This window comes from Monodelphis domestica, chromosome 8, assembly GCF_027887165.1.
Source record: "Monodelphis domestica isolate mMonDom1 chromosome 8, mMonDom1.pri, whole genome shotgun sequence".
Taxonomy (NCBI): Eukaryota; Metazoa; Chordata; class Mammalia; order Didelphimorphia; family Didelphidae; genus Monodelphis; species Monodelphis domestica.
In genome coordinates, this window is record NC_077234.1 from 193,537,645 (window position 1) to 193,553,949 (window position 16,305).

A 16,305-nucleotide genomic window follows, 5' to 3' on the forward strand; every position below is an offset into this window, starting at 1 on the left:
AAAAGTTCCATTACAAGTATCAGATTTCTTCCCCTAATATTTCTAATTCACCTTATTTAGGTTGTAGTTTTTAGAAGAGCTTTGAAGTCACAAGTTTGTTCTGGGTAATTTTTATAAAAGGGTAGGAGGTGGGAGACATGTTTTGTAAGCCTTGAAATGCCATACCTTGTAGAATGCTGTGGGAGTGTTTATTAATTAGTATTAATGATTTCAGTTAAAAATAGGATTGTTTTGTTTCCTGTGGCCAGGTATTTATCATTCATATGTCCCTCCTTTCCTGCAGAAGGAAGAGTATCACACCCACTTAGCCATCCTCTATCTAGAGAAAGTGCTTCAGCAGAAGCCCAGTGCAAATGGTAACTGTGCTGAAGTGACTGAAACTCAGGCAAAGCTACGGAGTCTCCTTCAAAAATCGGATCTCTACAGAGTCCACTGTCTGATAGGTAAGATCCACTGCATCTCAAGAGCATTCTGTTTCCTCTCTACTTTCTAGAGTAATAACTCACTTCTGCAGAGTGCTTTCCATTCACAGACTTCTCTCTCCCTATTGCCCTTTGAAGCAGGTAATGAGAGTGCTCTTGTTCCCATTTTACAGTTGAGGAAACTGGGACTTAAGATATAAGATTTGCTCAAGATCATATAGCTGGTTAAGCCTTTGAGCTGAGCCTTAAACCAGCTCCTCAAGAGTCCATTTGAATGCATCCTCTCCCCAAAACACAGTTGCCTCTCTGTTTCCAAGTGTAGTCATCTTTCACTTTGCATAAAGTCTTGATCTTTGCTCAATAAATATTGAATTGATTTGGATTTGCAAAAAGCAGAGATATGGACATCTTAAGGCCTTGCCCTACTTCGTGTTTATTTTACAGGTTAAAGAATTGGCATGATCGTTCACTGGTATTCCCATGAATCATAACATAAGATTCAGGGTTGAATCTGTTTGGAATCTTTTTTTGATGTTTGCTGTCCTATTTCCTTCTGAATCTAACCTGGAAAAGTGGATTATGATACTGTTCCCCTGACCCAGAAAAAGAATGGGAAGGGAAGGAAGCCTGCCTCTTTAGCAGTACTCTAGTCCTAATAGTTCTGGTCTCTTGTTTAAAGGCACCACACGAATCCTACCTTCACCTGCTGATACCAGCTATTTCCAAGTTGCTGAGTGCTTTTGGAGGACATCACAAAACCATTGAGTAGTCATGCTACAAATTCATGCCAATCTCAGCTTTGACTCTTTATCAATCCTTTAATTAAAATCATATTTTTCTTAGCAACTGTTCCAAACCACCTCAAGCCATCAACCCCATTCTTTTCTCTGATGACTTGCCGCCTGCTTTTTTTGGAGGAATTTTGTAACATCTCTCCAGTTAATTCCCTCAAACCAACCTCTTTACCATGTGACTCAGTCCTAGTAGCATGTTCCCCTGGTATTCTGAATGACAATATTCTAGGGCTGCAAACCAGTTGGCCAGCTACAAGCATATGGTTTGGTGGCAATAACGGCATTTGATGAACATTTCACATTTGAATTCCATGGTTTCTTGCTTGCTTTTTTTAAACCCGTAACTTGTCTCAGAATCAGTACTGTGTATTGGTTCCAAGGCAGAAGAGCAGTGAGGGCTAGGCAATGGGGGTCAAGTGACTTGCTCAGACACACACTGCTAGGAAGTGTCTGAGGCCAGATTTGAACCTAGAATCGCCTATCTCCAGGCCTGCCTCTATCCACTGAGCCACCTAGTTGCTTGACTTCATTGATTTGTAAAATTTATATTTGTTAATAACTAAATTAATATGAGTAATGTATATATAGTGATTTTTCTTTGAAGGCCCTCAAAACCTGCCTCATGTGAGAGAAAAATCTGTCCTAAAACTCCTGTTATATATAGATGTGTTTATATGGAGAATGACCATATCATAGTAGAAACTGACCTGAACTTCCATTTAGAAGACTGAGAGTTGTTATCTCAGCTTCCTCACTCACTGTCTAACCTGAGGAGAATCACTTAATCTCTCTGAAACTCAGTTTCCTAATTTATAAAGTGAAAATTGTAATTGCCTTCCCTTCCTCACAGATGTGTTTTGAGGATTCAATAAGATATGTTTGAAAGTCCTTTGTAAACTGTAAGACTCCATGCAAATGTAAATGAGACGTTTTAATTGTAATGTTATTGGTTAATATTATTAACATTAATGGAGAGGCCACATGTCATAATAGATAGAGGACTGGCCTCAGGTTCAAGAAGTCATGGGTTCAAGCTCTGCCTTTGACATGTATTGCCTGTGTGACTCTGGGCAAATCATTTAACCTCCGGGACCTCAGAAGTTATTCCAAGACTATAAATTGCTGCAAAGGTGCCAGTTTGTATTGATGATGGGAGTTTCCTCATCTTAGAGTTCCCTGTACCACTGACAGGTCTAGTCCAAAAGAAAAATGACTATAACTACATGTAAAGTCCTATGTTTAAACTATTAAAAAAAAGTTTTTAGGTAAGTTAGTAAAAATAAGTAGCTATATGTTAAATACTCAATAAAGTACTTTATAGAAGATAGATTATCAAAACATTTGTTTTTAAAACATGCATAGAGGGGGCAGCTGGGTGGCTCAGTGGATTGAGAGTCAGGCCCAGAGATGGGAGGTCCTGGCTTCAAATCTGGCCTCAGACACTTCTAACTGTTTGACCCTGGGCAAGTCACTTGACCCCCCATTGTCTAGCCCTTAGCACTCTTCTGCCTTAGAATCAATACTAGGTAAGACAGAAGGTAAGGGCTTTAAAAAAATAAAATAAAATAAAATAAAACATACAACTTCAGATTCTCTCTTGATATTCAAGATCTTCTACATTATTGACTCCATAATAGCTAGTTTCTAGCTGATTTCACACTGCTGTTTTGACTTTATGAATTCAGTGCTACAGTCAAACTGGACCAATGACACCTGCCCCCATTCAGGCACTTCTCTTTCCCATTTCTGTGCCTTTTCCTACACTTCTTCTTGCATGGAATGGGCCCACCTACCTCTTCTCTGTCTATTTAAATATCTCCCTTCCAGATCCAAGGTAGGTGATACATCTTCTGTGAAGCTTTCCCTGATTCTCACCAGCCATGATAGTTTTCTTCCAACTTAACATAATACTTTGTTTGGATCATTCCTTTGTGTGCTCTTGTCACATTTAGCCATATGTTAAAGTTATTGTATATGCCATCTCACTTTATTATGTTGTAAGATTTTTGAGGGTAGTAACTATGCCCTCTTTCATCTTTATATATCTAGAACCTGTGTGATATAGTGGAAAGAGTGTCATTTGGTGACAGAGGACTTGGTTCAAATCTAGTCTCTTCCACTTACTACCTACCTATAACTTGGATAAGTCACTGATCCTTTGCCTCAGTTTCCTCATCTATTAAATGAGGGGATTAGACTAAATGACCCATTAGGTCCCTTTCAGTTCCTCTTGTCTTATATAGAATAGATATTTAGTCAGTTATCAAATTGATTCATCATTGGGCTATAGTTCATATAGATATATGTAATTCTATGTAAACTAATTCCAAAATTAAAAATTCAAATCCAACATGTAGTTCTTAATTACTAATAATATTGTTATTAATATACTATTGCTATATTATAAGTAATAATATTCATCTTAATAACATTATTAATATTTACTATGTGCAAAGCACTTTAGTAGGTGCTAAAGATAAGAAAATGAGTCATTGCTCATCTTTATGTATCTTACATTCTAGCAGAGAACTATAATGTGAACGTAAGGAGATAATTTGCAGTGAGAGAGAGCATTAACAACTAGGGAAATCACTAAGGTGGTGATACATTGGCTAAACCTTGAAGGACACTGAGACTTCTGAAAGGATGGGGGTGAGGAGGGAGTGCATTTTCAGGCACTGGGGGAAAGTGTGTGCAAAAGCATGGAGGAAGAAGATTGGATATTAAGTGTGGGGAGCAATTAGTAAGTCAGTTTGGCAAAAAAAGAAATAGATTGTGTAAAGAAGAGTAATAGGAAATAAATATGGAAGGGTAGATTGTGGAGGATTTTCAAGGCTTTCCAAGAAGAATGTATTTCATCTTAGAGGCCATAGGGAGCTACCAAAGATTTTTGAGCAAGATAATAATGTGGTCAGAGATTTACCTTAAGATTATTTTGGCAGGTATAGGGAGGATGAATTAGGGAGGGGAAAACATGAAGGAAAGCAGGAGCCACTAAGAAGCCATGCAAATCCAGACAAGAAATAAGGTGGTGATCATGGGAGCGGAAGAGGATGGACATAACACACCAAAGTTTACCCAAGACTTTGCAACTAATTTGATTTGAAAGTGTGAGGGAGAGGAATGAATTGGTTCTTGAAGTAGAGAACTTTGGTGATTAGAAGCATGAGACCACTTTCAGCAGAAACAGAGAAATTAGAATTTGAGTGCTCTCATGCTTCTAATCACCAAAGTTCTCTACCTCAAGAACCAATTCATTCCTCTCCCTCACACTTTTCAAATGATGTTGAGTTTGAGATGCCAGTGGGCATGTCTAGAGACAATGGAGAACATAGGACCATAGTTCAGGAGAGAGATTAAGGTCAAATATGCAAATTTGCATATAATTGGAATAGAGATCATGATTCAATAATAGCTAGCAATTATTATAGGTCTTTAAAGACTTGGAGCTTTATAATGACTGTGAGGTAAACACTACAAATATTGTTTAACCATATTTTACTAATGATTAAACTGAAAAAGCAGGAACATGAAAAAGAACAAAGGAGATTGAGCAGAAAAAGATGTGTAGAAAAAAACCAGGAAAGAATATCTAGCATTGTGAAAGGTTTCTGAATAGTATCAGAAATCAGTTCCAAGTAGATTGAGGGCTGAGAAAATATCATTGACTCAACATTTCAGATTATTGGGAAGACAGTTTCAGTCCTTGGTAGGCTCACAAACTAGATTACCAAGAGCTTATAAGTGCATTGGAGTTCTTTGTCTCTATTTTTATTTGGGCTGTCTGCCCCCTAAAGAAAAGAAGTAAACCCATTGAGACATTATGGTAATGTGCAGAAGAGAACCGAAGATTTGGAAGGAAACATAGACACTCGGGACAGTTTGGGGGATGACTTGTAGAATTCATTATATATTTTTTAATAAAGTAAGTGGTATGAAATGGAGAATCATGGTTTCATGTGGAGTTCTCTTTGTGTTCTGTATTCATGTAAAAACTCTTTAAGTTCAGAATAAAAAAGGTTTTTTAAAAATCAGAGTAGGAGGTGCAGAAGTGGTAGCTGTGAGTATGGGCTTTTCTCCCCCAAGAGTTTGACTGTAAAAGGGAGAATAAATATACAATGGTAGCTTGAGGATCTGGTAGAGTCAAAGAATTTTTTGTTTGTTTTTGATCATGGGGAGACAAACATTCTGTTTGTAGACAACAGAGAAGGAGCCCATATATAAGGAGCAATTGAAAAAAGCAAAGAAATAACTAAAGGGGCAATCTTATGGAAAGGAGTGCTCAAGTAGAGGGTTTGGACTTGTCAAGGGAAAGGTCTACCTCAGGTAGTGGAGCAAATGACTAAGCAGAGGCTAATGGAGTAGAGTTTTGAATTGTGAAATAGGAAGGAGAGAGATTATGATTGATAGTCTTGATTTCCTCAATAAAGTAGGAAGTAAAATCCTATACTGAAAATGAATGGGAAGGGGTCTTAGGTGGCCTGAGACCAGTAGGGATCAGCATCTGAGGGAAGTATATAGAGTGTCAGGAGAGAACAGAAGCATTACTCTGCAGCTCTCAGTATCCCTTCGAGATAGCATAAATTTATTGTGGACCCATAGTCAGCACAATTCTGTGGTTTTCTAGATTCACTATCTCAGTCATGACACTGTCTTTTCTAGATCTTTTCAAACTTCACATGGTCCCTCTCCCTCCCTCTACTCTCTCAGCTGAAAAAAGCTACTCTTTCATTGAAAAAATGGAGACCATCTCCAAACAGTGCCCTCTCCCTTTCTTTCTTTCCTCTTCTTCACTTTCTCCTATTTCTTTCACTTCACATTTCACATGAAGAAGTGACCCTTTTCTTTGCTAAGGCAAACCCCTCCACATGCAGATGATCCCGTTCCTTCTCTTTTCTAAAATATTGTTCCCTCTGTTATTCCCCCCCCCCCATTAATCTTCAGTTTCTCCTTGTGTGCTGGATGTTCCTCTGCTCCTTATAAACACCACACTCATGGCTCCATCCTTAAAAAGCCATCCTGACTTGATCCATCCCTGCTAGCTATTGTCCCCACTCTCTCCTCTCTTTCACACCTCATCTTGTTGAAATTATCAATTATCTGTGCTCCCATGTACTTTCCCTTTTCATTTTTTTTAACGCAATATAGTCTGGCTTCTGACATTATTCAGTGGAAACTGCTCTCTCAAATTACCAGTGATCTCTTAGTTACCATACCTAATAGTCTTAATCCATATGTTTCTAGCTTTTGCAATTTTTGATCCCCTTCTCTCAACAGTCTCTTCTCACTAAGATTTCGTGATTCTGCTCTCTTGGTTCTCCTGACTGTCTGACTATGACTCCTTTCATCCATATCACACCTAGTGAATGTGGGTCCTTTAAGGCTCTCTCATGGGCTCCCTCTCCTATACTATTTCACTTGGTGATCTCAGTAGCTCTCCTGGATTCAGTTATCATCTCCATGCAGATGATTCTCAGATCCATTTATCCACCCCTAACATTCCTTTTTTTTTTTCAAGATAATTCTTTTTTTTTTTAATTTTTTGGAAATTTTATTTAATTAGTCAATTTAGAATATTTTTCCTTGGTTACAAGAATCATGTTCTTTTCCTCCCCTCCCCCCAACCCTTCCCGTAGCTGACGCACAATTCCACTGGGTTTTACACGTGTCATTGATCAAGACCTATTTCCATAGTGTTGATGTTTGCACTAGGGCAATCATTTAGAGTGTACATCCCCAATCATATCCCCTCGACCCATGTGATCAAGCAGTTGTTTTTCTTCTGTTTTTCTACTCCCACAGTTTTTCCTTTGAATTTGGACAGCATTCTTTCTCATAAATCCCTTCGAACTGTTCTGGATCATTGCATTGCTACTAATATAGAAGTCCATTACATTAAATTGTGCCACACTGTATCATTCTCTTGTGTACATTGTTCTCCTGATCTGCTCCTTTTATTCTGCATCAATCTTGGAGGTTGTTCCAGTTCCCATGGGATTCCTAAAGTTCATTATTCCTTTGAGCACAATAGTATTCCATCACTAACAGATACCACAATTTGTTCAGCCATTCCCCAATCAAAGGGCATCCCCTCATTTTTCAAATTTTTGCCACCACAAAGAGCTCAGCTATGAATATTCTTGTGCAAGTCTTTTCCCTTATTATCTCTTTGCACCCCTAACATTTCGCCTGTCCTCTGGTCTCAAACCTCTGACTGCCTATTAGATATTTCAAACTGGATGTACTTTAGGCACCTCAAATGAAATATGTTCAGAACAACTCATTCTCTTCCTCCCACCCTCCAATTGTTCTCCTTAAACAGAAGGATCAAATATAAAATACTGTTTGACTTTTAAAGCCCTTCCTAACCTGGCCCCCTCTAATCTTTCTCATCTTCTTGTACCTTTCTCCTCTCCAAGTACTCTCTGCAGCAGTGACACTGACCTCCTTGTTGTTCATACAAAAAGGTTTGACTTTACTGCCATGCCACTCTGTGAATTCTCACCCCAGGACTCTGGCTTCCTTCAAGTCTGAGCTCATATCCCACCTTCTTCAAGTTTGTGCCTTTCCTTTAAGAATATCTCCAGTAGGGGCAGCTAGGTAGTTTGGTGAACTGAGAGCCAGACCTAGAGATGGGAAGGTCCTGAGTTCAAATTTGGCTTCAAATGCTTCCTAGCTGTGTGACCCTGTCAAAGTCACTTAGCTCTTATTGCCTAGCCCTTACTGCTCTTCTCCCTTAGAATTGATACTTAGTATTGATTCTGAGAGGGAAGGGAAGGGTTTAAGAAAAATAAGTATCTCCAGTTTATCTCGTGTGTGTGTGTGTGTGTGTGTGTGTGTGTGTGTGTGTTATACTCACATAGAAAAAAATGTGGTACTCATACACATTTATAAATATGAATATTTACATATGTAATTTCATACACATATACTAGCTCACAGTCAAATGGGAAAGAGACAATACACACAACTACAAACAAGCTATACATGACACAGTAGATGTGTGTGTATGTACATAAAATATCTGTTTCTGTATGTACATAAAATATCTGTATGTACATAAAATATCTGTATAGCTTATGTAACACAGAATGACATGGAGGTAGCACACATGTTAGGTGGATTATATCCTATATGTGTGTGCTGGAGGCCATCACACCCTCACTGACTGATAAGGTCACAGTTTGGGAAACGGAGGCTGCAAAATGAGGCCCCCATTGATGCCTCTCTGTAACTTCTCTCTCTTTAACTTCCCTCAATAATGGATGGTTATTGTTCTCTCTCCAATATGAAAGAAATGATATAAGAGCAAAGACTTAGAGAATAAAATATATCCCATCTTAATCCCCTCAGATTATTACCCTAAAAGATTACATTCCCAGAATTAAAACCTAAAGATCATTACACATTACATTACCCCCCTCCTTTTCCTCTCCACAGAGTTACATTCACTCTCATTACAAGCCAGGCAAGCTAAGAACATCAATCACCTTCAAGCCCAGGTCTCACTAAATCTGTTGTAGACAGAAACCAGACAACAATGCTAGGTACTTTAAAGTAACAAAAGAAAAATAGAATTTGTAAATAGAGGAAAACCCCAAATCTGCCTGTACCTAGCTATAAAATGTTTTGCTACCCATCTCCTAAGTAATTGTGATTGATTGTGAAAGCTGACCAAAAGTAACAATGATTCTCCTAACTGGTCATCCCATAGATCAGGGAGAACTAACCTTCAGATAACCCTGTTTATGTCATTCCTCTATTTCTGTCATAGCAATAATGTTCCATTGACTATCTTCTTAGGCTGGCTTCATATCAGTTGTTAGGTTCTATGGAAACATGTATGTTGAGAAATGATTGTGTGCCAAGAAAGTTTGTACTCACTGAACCTATAAAATAAACCAACCCCTTTGCTATGGCAGAGCACTGTGTGATACCTGCAGTGCCTCTCATCCATTATTCGACCGAATCGTCACAGACAGAAGGACCCTCCCCTCTGAGAGACCGTTGGCTCAGCTCTCAAAGTGTGTGTCCCACAGATCTCGTGTGTGCTGGGCTGTGTGAAGCTGGTTGTCTCTCTCTCTAGTTAGACCAGCAGCTCCTTGAGAGCAGGGACCATTTGTGCCTCTCTTTGTGTGCCTGTTGCTTAACACAGTTGCTGGCATATTGCAGGCTCTTAATAAATGTTGGCTTGATTTGAATAGAGAAGGGCAGATGGCGGGAACTGAGTTGAAATTTAGCAAGGCTTCAGCAGTGAGAGGATGGGGAATGGATTCAGGGAAGAGAACAGCAGAGAGTTGAACTGGGAAAGTCTCTAAAGGCAAAAAAGTAAGAGCAGAGCAGCAGTGACAGGCTGGAAGAACAGGGAGGGCCAGAGGGACAGAATGAACCTGAGGAATACATTTAGAAAGGTCTTACACCTGTCCCACTAAGACCACTGTTACATGTAGCCAACTATATGGACTATAGTTCTATTCTATTTCCTAATCTGTCCTGGGAACCTCTCTTTGCCATAGGAAGGGCCCTTTTTTTACTCTCCTCATTTTATACTGGAAGAGTTTGAGGCACAGAAATAAAGTCACTTATACAATTTACATAGAGTAGAAATGAAATTAGAACTCAGGTTTTCCTTTTTTCCATCAGATTATGTTGCTTCTTTTAATGTGAAAGACCAGACTGAAGAAATAGTAGAATATCTTTAGAAATAATTTAAATAGGTAGATTTACACAATTAAATCATTTTACTTTCTGTCAAGGCAACCATAAGTTGGCATAGGATTGGGAGTCAGTGAATGAATACTCAGGCCTATACTACTTTCTAATATATGGTAAAGGTAGGGAATAAACAAAAATAAAGGGAGGGAATAGGGAAGGGAATAAACAGTTAATATAGTACTTTTTTTGTCCCTACACAGTGTGAGATACTTTATAAATGTTATCTCATTTGAGATGGCTTTTTGTATATGTTAATGCCTACCGAAATAAGTGAAAGACTTTCTGTTAGAATTGGAGGTTATTGATAAACCTGTAATCCCAAATTCTCCCCAGGCCTTTACTGAAATATTTGATGCCCCTGCTTCTGAAATTTTGAAAAATATCCATTACAAGATCATTTGTAATCATAATAGAGAGAATGTCTTATGCCTGGTTTTCCAGGACCTATACACTAAGCATGAACATGCATAAAAACATTGAGTAGTCATCTAGATGGCAGCATATAGCAACCTCTGCTGTCTCCTGGCTAGGTGTTTCCTGCAATGAGTTTTCCTTACCCAGATTCTTATAGTAATGGGCACAGAAAGGTATGTTGCATGGTATGGGAACTCAGGGAGAAGTGCTCTATTGGCCAGGCACTCTTGCAGGCTTCCATCTCTACCTGATTTTTAAACAGCTCATTCCCTTTGACAGATAAAATCCAGGGGACTAGCCTCCATATGGAGAGCGCCATATTGCACGGGAAGCTGGAGGAGCACGACAAGGCCCTGCACATCCTGGTGCATGAGCTGAAGGACTTCTCCGCAGCCCGGGACTACTGCCTGTGGAGCTCACAGGGGAGGGATGCTCCGTACCGCCGGCGCCTCTTTCACATGCTGCTCTCCATCTACCTAGAGCCAGGCCCTTCTGCCTGTGACCTGGCGCTGGCCGCTGTGGACCTCCTGAACCTCCACGCGGCCGAGTTTGACGCGGCTCGGGTACTGGAGCTGGTGCCAGACGGCTGGTCCGTTCAGCTGCTGGCCCCCTTCCTCACCAGGGCGCTGAGGGAAAGCCTCCACACCAGGAGGATGACGCAGGCCGCACTAGGCTTGGCCAGCTCCGAGAACTTACTCTACAAGCATGACAAGGTGAGGGCTGCAGTGGGGACTGCGGTGCCTGGGGAAAGGGGGGCTTCTTCTCCACTCACAGCGCAGGAGCTCAGAGCTGGGAAGGCCCTTAGACTCGAGTGCATCCAGAAAGGGAACAGATGGACCGGACGCTGCTAGCTGCGTGCATCTGAGGCAGGAGTCACCTGACCCTTCACAGCTCTGGCTTTGACTAAATTAATAAATGCTTTAGAGTGAGATCAGGATGCTTTGCCCAGCTAGAGCTATAAACCTAGCTGGCGCTTGCCTTGGTTTTATAAAATTAAAAGTAACTTCATTAACTAATGCCTCACATTTATTAAGCACTGCTCTGTGCAAAGTCCTTTACAAGTATTGCCTGTAACTTGCAGTTATAGAAGGGTTTTTTTCATGTGCTGGTGTGTGTCAAGCTCCGATTTTTTTTAACCGTTTCAAGAGTCTGAGGGGAATCACTCAGAGCCACTTGATGGATCTCTCCAGAAAACTGGAATGTTATTAACAGACCCCTCGGATTCACGGTCTCTATTTCCTTTTTGCAGATAAAATTAAAAGGAAGCCCAGTGCGGCTATCGGACAAGAAGCTTTGCCAGATGTGCGAGAGTCCCTTTTGTGAGCCTGCGTTCGTCAGGTATCCGAATGGCGGTGTGGTCCACACTCATTGTGCTGCAAGCAGACACACGAACCCTAGCTCATCTAGCCCCGGCAGTCGGACTTGAAAAAGGCACATTTGCACTTGCACACATTTCTTTCTTTACAAAATGGGCTGGATAAAAAGACCAGAGTACAACTGCTCTTGACATCAATCAAGATGAAGGGATTATACCCTGGGTGCTGGGAAGATTTCTCTCCACGTGAAACCTGAATATTGAATTGCTGATCTTTTTTTTTATGAATGTAAATGGGAAATACCGTATCATAAGTAGGGACATTCAAGAGTGAGTGAACTTGTCCTTGTACATAATAATTGAAAACAAATGTCTACTTTCTTCTGGAAGAAAAATGAGCCTTTCTTTTGTCATCAAGGCAAATCGTGGGGGACGAAGCCAGGACTGACAAATTCCTTTCTTTCTTTTGAGGAACATAAATTTGCACTGAAATATTTTGCTATAATGTGACATGGTGATGAGGATGTCTTCTCCTTTTTTTTTTTTTAATCCAAGGAAGTGGTCAATGTTTAGAGATTGAATAGAGGGCTCACATTGTGCCACTCACTCTCAAGATCCGGCATTAATCACAGTCGATATAGCACATCCAGGTTTGGGGTCTACATCCATTTTTTCAGGAATAGATCATGAACTATACTTTTGCTTTGAAATCGTTGGCTTTGGGGAGCCACCTTTGTGGCATAACTGTTCCCCCTTTCCCAGCCTGTTCTCTTGGTTGGCCAGATTTCCAGTAAGCAGTGGCCCTTGGGTTTTATTTTGTTTTTCTGCTCAACGGAATGTGATTGATCCATTGGAAATGGATAGCCTCCTCTGGTTTAAAAAAACAACCTACCTTCAAGACTTTTTAAGACAGTCACAGTAATCAAATCAGTCGACCTGTTTAGTGGTCAAGTTTCCATTCGTACATCCTATAAAAATGTTTCTCCTCCTGCCTGTATGAAATTCTACAACTAATATATTGGACTAGAAGATATATTTTTAACTTAAATCATATTCACATTAACTTTTTTGTTTGCCCCTAAATCCATCTGATTTACTTATGATTGGTTTTTTCTTCATTAACAATTTACCTCTTATCCAGAACTTGGATCATTAAAAGGGAATTACTCAGTGGGGACAAATGGAATGAGATGCCTGTTTTGACCTCATGTATTTGAACAAGTGGTTCAGGAAAGCTGCCTTTGCACAGATGATGGAGAAATAACCTTCCCTGATGAGTGCTTTGTCCACTACTACAAGGAAAAAAAACCATAAGGCAGTCTTGCCTCCTGATATCTTGATACTTTTTTAACGTTTATTAATAAAATGTCAAAATGCTTCTCATTCTCAAGATTTGGAATTCATGTTGTGTTTTTGGCATACTATTACTGATGATCTAAAGCCACTATTATTACGTTGTCCTTTTTTTATATTTTTGCTGGGACACAGATTCGTGGTTATAGTTTTAGTCAGAACTGGCATTCAAGAAAACCACCCACCAACATAGCTGTTACTTTCCAAATGCAAGTACTATTTTGCTACCTGTGATAACTTAATGATACTAAACGGTGCCCTCCACTACCATTCATCCACTATAGACATGGAAGGTTTGGTGTTCACCCTGTTCCTAGTTCCCTTACAAATGTTTCCTGCCCTAAGTAATCAGCCATCCCCTTGTCCTTTTTCTAATTCCAAGTGGGTCAAAAACTAACTATCACTACATTATTTGGGGGGCAAAGGGAATGGTACCATTCTCTCAACGCGCTGTGGCTCTGTTGTCTGAAGAATTAATGATTAAGAAATTATGCTCTGTAGCTGGACTGTATCAGATGAAAATTAACTTGTGATTAATTCAGAACCCGCTCGTGAATTTTGCACAGCCCATCAATGACTCTACTGCTTACAGAATGATTATATTATTGCACATGTCGTAATTACAACTTGTGAGTTTGAATTTATGCTCCTTGGAGAACGGAAACAGGAGTGCGGAACACCTCACTTTTAAAAGCACCCCCTCCACAGGATGCACAGAAGTTTGGAGAAGCCTTGGTGATGCTGTCATCTTCTCTTCACTGAACACCTATTAGTTCTGTGAAGCCCACTTTAAGCATACCTTAGACAGACAGGAACCACATTTGAACATTTCTCCATTTCTACCCTATTTGGGGTTTTGGCACAAACAATGGTCCGCCTCATGCAGATTTATCTTAATTTTGGAAACAAGCCCTTTTTTCTGTCCCCTTAAAAGTCTTTTTTCTTAATAACTTTTTTTTTTTTTAAAAAAGGTCCTTCCCAGTAGGGTGTCTTCTATTTTGTAATCATGCTGCTGTATAGAAAAATTCCAATTTTGTTCACTCATTCTTGCCAGTAGATTCTGCAAAACTCTTTGGTTCATTCAGCATGACCTAAGCTGTTTACATTAATACTACATGGGCAATAACGTGCTATTTTAATGAACTACTTCTCTGCTATTGCCTGTAAAGCATTAATGTGTATAAAAGGTTTTTTGTTTGCAGTAGAGAATGTCATCTGAACTTCAAGTGAAAAAGTTGATGTCCGTGAGAATAGCGAAAGATGCTGCTAGTTGAAAATGGGATGGAGGGGTGGGCAGGCATAGTTTGTTAGCTGTGGTTTGTGATCAAGTTTATGCCTGTAATCCAGCAAAGATAGCCCTACTTTTCTGCTTGTGCTCTGCAGGAAACCGTTATCCTCGCTACTCAGTTTTTTGACTTCTGATTATGTCAGCACACAGGGCCAGAAATACACAAAATGTACAAATGTAAACATATGGATTTTATTAAAATTCTTCTAATTCTTGGTTTTTCTCGAGTTTTTTTTCTTTTAATCTTAAAGTAATGTCTTTTTCCTGTTCATGGATGCATCCCAAGGAATTTTTGTTGTTTTTTTCTTTAAAGCATTCATTGGTTCTTCCTAGCATTTGCAAAATAGGTAGATCTTTTCTTTTAAATTACTACAAATAGAACACTTTCACTGCTAAATTCAGATAGATCTTTTCACTATTCATTGCCATTAACTGCATTATTCAAAGAAAGGGTCATTTTAAGAAAGAATGTTTAGGGGGCTGCTGGGTAGCTCAGTGGATGGAGAACCAGGCCCAGAGATGGGAGGTCCTGGGTTCAAATGTGGCCTCAGACACTTCCCAGCTGTGTGACCCTGGGCAAGTCACTTGACCCCCATTGCCTAGCCCTAACCACTCTCCTGCCTTGGAACCAATACACAGTATGGATTGCAAGATGGAAGGTGAAGGTAAAAAAAAGAAAGAATGTTTGATGTCTGTTGTAGTGAACTCTACCTTTCAGTTGATCAAACACCTTGCTTTGAAGTGGCCAAGGCCACCCCTGTACATAAGCAACAAAGCAGGAATTACTCTGCTGCCTCCTTGTCTGTGGAGGTGGTCTTGGCCTCTTCAAAGCAAGGTTATCAGCAGAATCTAAAGCAACAAATACTTTCCATATGGGCCAGGAAAGAAACTCAACTGACATTCTTATACCAGCCTAGCTTTTCACTAGTCTGGCTGCAAGATGATGAAGGTTTTGGCAAAAGCATTTTCTAGGGGCAGTTTGGTGGCTCAGTGGAGAGAGTGCTAGGCTTGGGGAGGTACCGGGTTCAAATGTGGCCTCAGACACTACCTGTGTGACCCTGGGCAAGTCACTTCTCTGCTTCGGTTTCCTCATCTAAGCTGGAGAAGGACATGGCAAACCACACCAGTATCTTTGCCAAGAAAACCCCAAATGAGGTCATGAAGAGGCAGACATGACTGGAGGAACGGATCCTGCCGTGTGCGCCACCATCACAGGTCCTTCCTATGTGTATTTTCATACACACTGTAAAAAGCATTTCAATATCACTAATGGCGTCCAGGAGCTCACCACGAGCGATGTTGGCGCTAATAGCTAATAACGGTGTCGGTGATTGAGGCATCCTAAAGGAGCGTGAGAAGACCCCGCTTTAGAGCCTCGTTCCACCGTCTTCCTGTAGCACACCCTGTCAGGCTCTGCCTATCAACGCTTAAAAGCAGCTTTGGAGGAGGGAGATGGCCACGTTCGAGGTCTGGGTCAACAGACAAGGAAACTGAGGCCCGGGAGGGTGAGGCGACGTGTCGGAGGGAGGATTCCCATCCAGCACCCTCCTGCCCCTTTTCTCCTTCCGTTCCAAGTCACTCGGCTCCTGAGTGGCCGCAGGGCAGTCCAAAGCGATGAGAGAGCGAGCGCGCCAATTAAAGTTTCAGATGTGTCTGGTGGTAGAGGCAAAGGCTGGCGTCTGGATCAGTTAAATGGGCTGTGACTGGTAGAGAGTAATTAGATATTAACTAACAGCTCATTTACTCTGAGCAGATCTGTCAAGCTCAGCATTGAAAATGAAAATGTATGTCAGTGAAGACCATACGGACCGGGAGGCCTTTCACCTTTAAAGAAAGTTAAATGGCTTTAGAAGTGTCTAAAAGCTTGTTAACACGTTGTTGGGAGACGAGCCGCTCGAGTTAATGAAGCCTGCTTTTCTATAGATTTCCTCCCAAGAAGGGAGATCAACAGCCCTCCTTCTGGGCACCGAATCGCAAATGCCCAAGAAGAGTTCCTGCAACAGC

At 40.5% G+C, this 16,305-nt stretch overlaps 1 protein-coding gene across 2 annotated transcripts in view; it reads left to right on the top strand.

The window, feature by feature from the left end:
* Positions 1–14,518, top strand: part of TGFBRAP1 (transforming growth factor beta receptor associated protein 1) — a 66,504-nt gene extending 51,986 nt beyond the window's left edge. For both annotated transcript variants that reach the window (XM_007501180.3, XM_001364018.4), the window contains exons 10-12: positions 284–443; positions 10,625–11,058; positions 11,595–14,518. In XM_007501180.3, coding sequence (XP_007501242.2) covers positions 284–443; positions 10,625–11,058; positions 11,595–11,771 — 771 coding nt within the window. In that variant the 3' untranslated portion in view covers positions 11,772–14,518. The remainder of the gene's footprint in view (positions 1–283; positions 444–10,624; positions 11,059–11,594) is intronic.
* Positions 14,519–16,305: the final 1,787 nt, after the last annotated feature.